Here is a 7,508-nt window from a genome sequence, read left to right on the forward strand (position 1 = left end):
GCCAGAGCTGTATTTCACATTGACATGCTTTAGCAAGATACAGTGCAACTTTTTTTTTTGTATATTGTATATGGCTGCCAGCAAACAGAATGTACTAAAATATAACTTTTATTTCCTTATACAATAAAAACTACCTATAAGAGAAAGTGATATAGTGCAAATAAAATCTCACTCATCAACTATTCGTCCCAATGGACCAGAAACATAGCGATACTTCCGTACTCTTCTCCGAGAGTCCCTATACACCATTAATTATGACTAGTTCCAATTCTGATTCACATTTAAATTGGATACAAATTCATATAATCGTAAACTGTGATATCATTGCAACAATCCCAGCATCATCCAGGGTGTCCCATCCATAAACAAAAATCACAGTCTGAACGTGGACTTGCATAATTGGGTGCACGTATTAATTCCACACTGTTTTGTGTAAAAAAATATGTAAAGATCTCACCCATAAGCAGCGAAGACACCGACCATCAATCCTTCATTTCCAAACAGCCGGGCTCCATGTAGACGAGTGGGGTAAACTTAACCTATTATGCCCTGTAAAGGCTATTACGGCCCTAACCCCAAAGACTCCCGACCTAACAAGGGCAGTCCACAACTGACCCTTACAATATTAGCCCTATGCGTCCCAACGCGTTTCATCAATACTATGAATCCTCAGGGGACTTCCACATACTAATCGGGTACATTGCTAATTGCAAGAGAGAAAGGGGGTTTTCTTGTTACTCCCAGGCTTTCTATGAGAAAACCCCCTTTCTCTTTTGCAATTGGCAATGTACCCGATTAGTATGTGGAAGTCCCCTGAGGATTCATAGTATTGATGAAACGCGTTGGGACGCATAGGGCTAATATTGTAAGGGTCAGTTGTGGACTGCCCTTGTTAGGTCGGGAGTCTTTGGGGTTAGGGCCGTAATAGCCTTTACAGGGCATAATAGGTTAAGTTTACCCCACTCGTCTACATGGAGCCCGGCTGTTTGGAAATGAAAGATTGATGGTCAGTGTCTTCGCTGCTTATGGGTGAGATCTTTACATATTTTTTTACACAAAACAGTTGTGGAATTAATACGTGCACCCAATTATGCAAGTCCACGTTCAGACTGTGATTTTTGTTTATGGATGGGACACCCTGGATGATGCTGGGATTGTTGCAATGATATCACAGTTTACGATTATATGAATTTGTATCCAATTTAAATGTGAATCAGAATTGGAACTAGTCATGACTCATAATTAATGGTGTATAGGGACTCTCGGAGAAGAGTACGGAAGTATTCCTATGTTTCTGGTCCATTGGGACGAATAGTTGATGAGTGAGATTTTATTTGCACTATATCACTTTCTCTTATAGGTAGTTTTTATTGTATAAGGAAATAAAAGTTATATTTTAGTACATTCTCTTAGCTGGCAGGTGTTTAAACTCAGAGAATCTAGGGCTTTGACCCTTATTTTTGCTGGTTACTATATTGTATATGGAGATAGCTGCTCCTAAGTTGGCACCTATTCACACTAGCTTGGATGTGCCAGTCAGTTTTTTTGTTATCTGCTAGTGTTTTATCAAGACCAAAGTCAGCGCAGCCGTCTATCGGGAAATTTTTGAGCACTTCATGCTTCCCTCCGCCGACAAGCTTTTTGGAGATGGAAATTTCATTCCCCAGCAGGACTTGGCACCTGTCCACACTGCCAAAAGTACCAATACCTGGTTTAAAAACAGCAGTATCACTGTGCTTGATTGGCCTGCACAGTCGCCTGACCTTAACCCCATAGAGAATCTATGGGGTATTGTCAAGAGGAAGATGAGAGACACCAGACCCAACAATGCAGAGGAGCTGAAGGCTGCTATCAAAGCAACCTGGGCTTCCATAACACCTCAGCAGTTCCACCGGCTGATCGCCTCCATGTCACGCCACATTGATGCAGTAATTGAGTCTGGACCAAGTATTGAGCACATTTACTGAACATACTTTTTTTTCCATTGGCTGTAAGCCATAATCATCAACATTAACAAAAATAATCACTTGAAATGGATCACTCTGTTTATAATGACTCTTTATAAGAGTTTCACTTTCAGTATTGCAGAACTGAAATAAATTAACTTTTTGATGATCTAATTTAGTGAGAAGCACCTGTATGTGGCATGTGCCTAATGTGTGACTGGCGAGTATGTGACATATGTCTAATGACAAAAAAAAGAGAGAAGCCAGCACTGGCTTAAGGTCAGGACACAATACATAAGGTGCATATGCACATAATGAATTCTATCTGTATTTCAAATATGAGATATTTAGCAAACAATTGATCAATTCTTTGAGCTACCCCGCCACTTCACGGCATTCTCATAATGGGGCAGTACTACTCTACGTATTTTATTTACATTGTGCCATTATGGCCTCCTAAATGTATTAAGAGTGAGAAAAAAAAGGAAAGACCACATTAAATAACATTACCATAACATGCAAACTGTGTCTAATGCATCAAGTACATACAGTGTGTGTCTGGTGTTTATGTGGTACGTCTGGTTCATGACTGGCGTGTATATGAAGTGCCTAGTGTGACCGATGAGAAGGTGGCGTGTGCCTAGGATATGACTGGTGTGTATATTTCATGTCTAGCGCAAGACTGGCGTGTATGTGGCGTGTAAGTGCCTCGTGCGTTACTGGCGCATATTTGGCATGTGCCCAGTGTGAAAGACGCGTATGTGGCGTGTGCTGACTGTGACTGGCCTGTAAGTAGATTGTACCTAGTGCATGACTGGTGCGTATGTGCCTTGTCCCCAGGATAAATGGCGCATGTGGTGTGGGCCTAGTGTGTGACTGGCATGTATGCGGTGTGTGCTGAGTGTGACTGGTGTGTATGTGGCTTGTACCTAGTGCATGACTGGCATGTATGCGGTGTGTGACTGGTCCATAACTGGAACGTATGTGGTGTGTGCCTACTGAGTGACTGGCATGTATGTGGTGTGTGCCTACTGAGTGACTGGCATGTATGTGGTGTGTGCCTACTGAGTGACTGGCATGTATGTATTGTGTGCCTACTGAGTGACTGGCATGTATGTGGTGTGTGCCTACTGAGAGACTGGCATGTATGTGTTGTGTGCCTACTGAGTGACTGGCATGTATGTGTTGTGTGCCTACTGAGTGACTGGCATGTATGTGTTGTGTGCCTACTGAGTGACTGGCATGTATATATTGTGTGCCTACTGAGTGACTGGCATGTATGTATTGTGTGCCTACTGAGTGACTGGCATGTATATATTGTGTGCCTACTGAGAGACTGGCATGTATGTGTTGTGTGCCTACTGAGTGACTGGCATGTATGTGGTGTGTGCCTACTGAGAGACTGGCATGTATGTGATGTGTGCCTACTGAGTGACTGGCATGTATGTGGTGTGTGCCTACTGAGTGACTGGCATGTATGTATTGTGTGCCTACTGAGTGACTGGCATGTATGTGGTGTGTGCCTACTGAGAGACTGGCATGTATGTATTGTGTGCCTACTGAGAGACTGGCATGTATGTGGTGTGTGTGACTGGTGCTTATGTAGCTTCTACCCACTGCGTGCCTGACACGTATGTGGCCTGCGCCCAGTGTGACAGACGGGGATGTGGCATTCTGGGCCCCAAGCTGGCGGTGTCATACACTTTTCCTGAGGTCACAGAAGCCCCCATCACTTTGCAGGACCTGTGCCGGCACACGGGCTCCCTCCTGTCCCCGCCGTCGCTATGGAGCCGTGTGGGCGGAGGACGGACCTGCCCGACCTGTTGTGTGCAGAGAGCGGGTGAATCAGCGGAGGCCGGGAGGGAAGGAGGGACGGGCTCTCCGGTTATTAGCCATTGTCTCCAGCCCTCAGTCACAGGGAGCTGCTCACTCCAGACATGGCTCTGCCTCCCATCCCGCAGCATCAGCTGCCTCCTCACCGGGCACAGCTGCCTCCTCACCGGGCACAGCTGCCTCCTCACCGGGCACAGCTGCCTCCTCACCGGGCACAGCTCGCTAAACTTGTGGACAGGAAGGCTTCTGCCCAGCCGCCACCGCCGTGTGACTCCAGGAGGAGCACCCTGGACCACCTGTCCAACTCCTGGCCATCGGCGACCCTCAGGAGGCATAAAGCCACTCCGGGGCAGCACGGAGACCCTCTGCACCCAGCCCGGCGCTTCCTGGAGCAGGTGCCCGTGGCCATGACTCGCTCCTGTGAAAGCGTCATCCATCCACGGCCATCAGCCCTTCCCAGGACCAGGAGGGAGCTGCCCAGAGACCCCCCGGGCAGGAGACCAGCCCAGAAAGCACACCCTGGCCAGCAGGAGGCAGCACCCCCGAGGCCTCCCGAGGTGCCCCTCTCCCTGCGCCTCACCCCAGAAGCCATCCTGGTGATCCAGAAGAGGAGCCTGGAGAAGCAGCGCAGTGCCAGTGCCCGCAGGCTCTTCGCCAGCAGTGGACGCTGCCCCCGGAGCTCTCTGCACAGATCGCCCCCCGAGGTCAGCCAGCTGCTGAAGGTCTCATTGCTGAACGAGCAGCATCGCTACGATGACATGGAGTATGAGGACGAGTGCTGGCTGCGGGACGGCGAGGAGGGGCTGGTCAGGAAGTGCACGGAGTGGCTGCAGGGGGTAGAGATGGCCACAGGGCGGGGGGTCACCCTCCATGATAAGCTGCAGTCTCTGCCCCATCTCAACACCTTCTGACCCCTCAGCTCCTAGTGACAATAACATCAACTGCCAAGTACTGTGACTGTGCCAGGCTGGAGGGGGCATGGGGCCCAGATCTGGTGACTGTGCCAGGCTGGAGGGGGCAGGCTGCTCATGGGACACTGATCTGGTGACTGTGCCAGGCTTGAGGGGGCATGCTGCCCATGGGACCCAGATCTGGTGACTGTGCCAGGCTAGAGGGGGAATGCTGCCCATGGGACCTGGATCTGGAGTTTGTAGACTTCCATCACCTGTCACGAGGAGACTTGTGCCTTACACCCTGGATTGTTGGGCTCCTGCCCAGGATTACAATGATCTTGTGTATTTATGAATATATTGTATAGAAATCTGAAGCTCAGTATCCAGCGCTTCCCACAGTCTCCTTAGTTAGAGCTTCTTCATTAACTGAACTAAACAAGTCATAATGAGGCGCGGAAAGTGTGGACAATTTACTGTGGTTGTGCTGGGGCTCTACGGACATCTGGTGCCAACTCCCATATAGTCTGCTGTCATCTAATTCTCATGGAAGTCGATTGACCGTGCTCTGCTTTGTGTTACTGTTACAGTGTGATATGCAATAAGTGTATACGCTCTGTGATCATATTCGCTTCTGTGCCTGGTAGACTGTGACCCCACTGTGAGACTGATGACCAAATTATGACTCCAATGTGAGAGATCCTGAAAGGGGTTTTCAGAAAATACACAATGATTTCTTAGGGTTCTTCAGGTCAAAACCAGTGATCACCCATCCATTCTAACAGGGATAACAGATCCCACCGATGAGCGGACCCGTTGGAGTTCCGGTTCTGGTGCCCAACCGAACTGTAGCCCAAAGTTCGAACTCAGGTACCAGAACTGTACCCGAATTTGAACCTGATCCCCATTGAAATCGATGGGGACCCAAACTTTGAGGCTGGCAAATATCTCTCTCTTCTCATCTCTTCTTGTCTCTCCGGACTCCCTAAGTGTAAAACAGACTTCCAGGAGAAGTCCACGTTCAGAGTTCAGCACCGGACACTGTACGAACCCCGGCTTCGCTCATCTCTGTTATCCCTTATCCAATGTCTGTCCGTGGCTTTCCCACAGAGAACATGGGAGCACCCTGCGCAACGACTGCTCCTGTGTATGGGAGAGATGGCTGTCGGCTGAACGGTTTGGTGAAGCATCGGTCAGGCAGCTATGTAATGTTTTGGAGGGCTTAAATGTTTTCTCTGAGCAGGACCCTTAGTGCACTTTTCAATTAAAGCAACTTCTGATATGACTGAGTAGGGTCCATGGCCCGGTGACTGTTATCAAAGTGGTGGGACTGTAGCACAAAGCTGGGGGCCGTGTTTTCTATCGGCTTCATTCGGGAAAGGTGAAGACTTCCATTACCCGTCAGTCACAAGTGAGAATTTAATTAAATTGTGTGGGGTAATTTCTCGTTATCTGCCCCCTACTGACCATATAGGGTACTAGAATATAGACCAGTGCTGCCATTATATGCCGAGATCACATATACGGGTCAGGCCTTCGAACATCAAATACAAATGTGACTGCATCTTTTATGTGAATTCTACGGTGTGTTTCCTATGTTATTAACCCATGTGAAAAGTGGACTAGTAACACCCATTTGTCCATTTATTTTTTATAAATTTCTAGGAGGAATAATAGAGGAGATGCGAACATAGAAAGCTAAGAACATGAGGTTTGGATTGCTGGGAACTACAATATTTAGTAAACCAGCGGCAGGTCAGTGTTGGATCTAAAGGGGATCCATGCTTGCCGAGTGTATTCATCAGAGGGTTTAGTGACTTATAACCCCACAAAGGATCCGGACAAACCCTCCGATGACTTTAGATGTATCTATGGTGTTAAGCGCGTGGAAATGTTCCGCTTTTAGGAAGATCTTTTATTTGATATTCTAGGCTATTGGCCTTTAAAGCAATATTGCGCATTTACAAACACTATTTGGGGTGGCAGATAGGAAGCGTTGCCCATAGCACCATGTCACAGCTTTCTTAACTCGCATTGTACTGTGTGGAGTCAAACAATATCCAGGTCCTCCTCCCGCCATCGTCACCCGAGCCTCGCCATCACAGCCCCTTTATCTGTGGTGCTTTGCTTCCAGCTTACGGCCTTTAGGTCTGTGCTTTTCTGTAATGAATGCTGCTGTATGAAATCTGAAGGTTTTGTAAGAACCTGTAGATTTCTGGGGGATATTTGTGTAATCTGAGCCCCATTGGTCCTTTTTGCTTAGGAAATGTCCCCCGTTGACTTTTCACAGATATAGAAGATGCTGCTGACATTTCAGTAGATTGGATTGTTGACGTGTATGTGAGCTGTTATTTTGCCTTTTATGTATGAAGGTTCCTGCTTTGTGCAGACTGATAATAAACTGAATACTAGATGATGGGTTGTGCGGCCAATCTGTTAACTCATTGCCGACTGCCATGGATTTTACACATCCAGGTGTTCCACACTTTAACCTGCCCTGACGGGTAAAACGTCATTGCGGAGTAAACTGCTTGCATGTGATCATACAGCTGCGGGAGTGGGGAGCCGGCTGTCACACACAGCCAGACTCCCCACAGAGAAGGCTTATTACTCTGCCCCTCCGATCCCTGTATAAACAGCGCTTCTTCCCGCAGACCTAGGGATCATGTGATGGCTGAGAGAGCAGGAGCTGCTCGACCCTATTCAGGCAGGAGACTCAATTTCCCCTATAATTGGGGCCAATATACCAGTTACAGGGAAAATCAGCTATAAAAATAATGTATTAAAATGAATCTGTCAACAGGTTTTGTTATATAATCTGAGAGCAGCATAATGTAGG

General features: G+C 47.6%; 1 protein-coding gene across 1 annotated transcript; it reads left to right on the plus strand.

Annotated features, from left to right (window-relative positions):
* The first annotated feature begins 3,648 nt into the window (after nt 1-3,648).
* PRR18 (proline rich 18) lies at nt 3,649-7,085 on the plus strand. Its single transcript, XM_077289147.1, has one exon. It carries the CDS (start codon nt 3,884-3,886, stop codon nt 4,688-4,690), a length of 807 nt encoding a protein of 268 aa, XP_077145262.1. The 5' UTR covers nt 3,649-3,883; the 3' UTR covers nt 4,691-7,085.
* The last annotated feature ends 423 nt before the right edge of the window (nt 7,086-7,508 follow it).

The sequence above is a fragment of the Ranitomeya variabilis genome, chromosome 2 (genome assembly GCF_051348905.1).
Source record: "Ranitomeya variabilis isolate aRanVar5 chromosome 2, aRanVar5.hap1, whole genome shotgun sequence".
NCBI classification, from domain to species: domain Eukaryota; kingdom Metazoa; phylum Chordata; class Amphibia; order Anura; family Dendrobatidae; genus Ranitomeya; species Ranitomeya variabilis.

Bases quoted from the DNA above. Each gene is read 5' to 3' on its own strand.
- PRR18 (XM_077289147.1), top strand. From the start codon at position 3,884: ATGGCTCTGCCTCCCATCCCGCAGCATCAGCTGCCTCCTCACCGGGCA.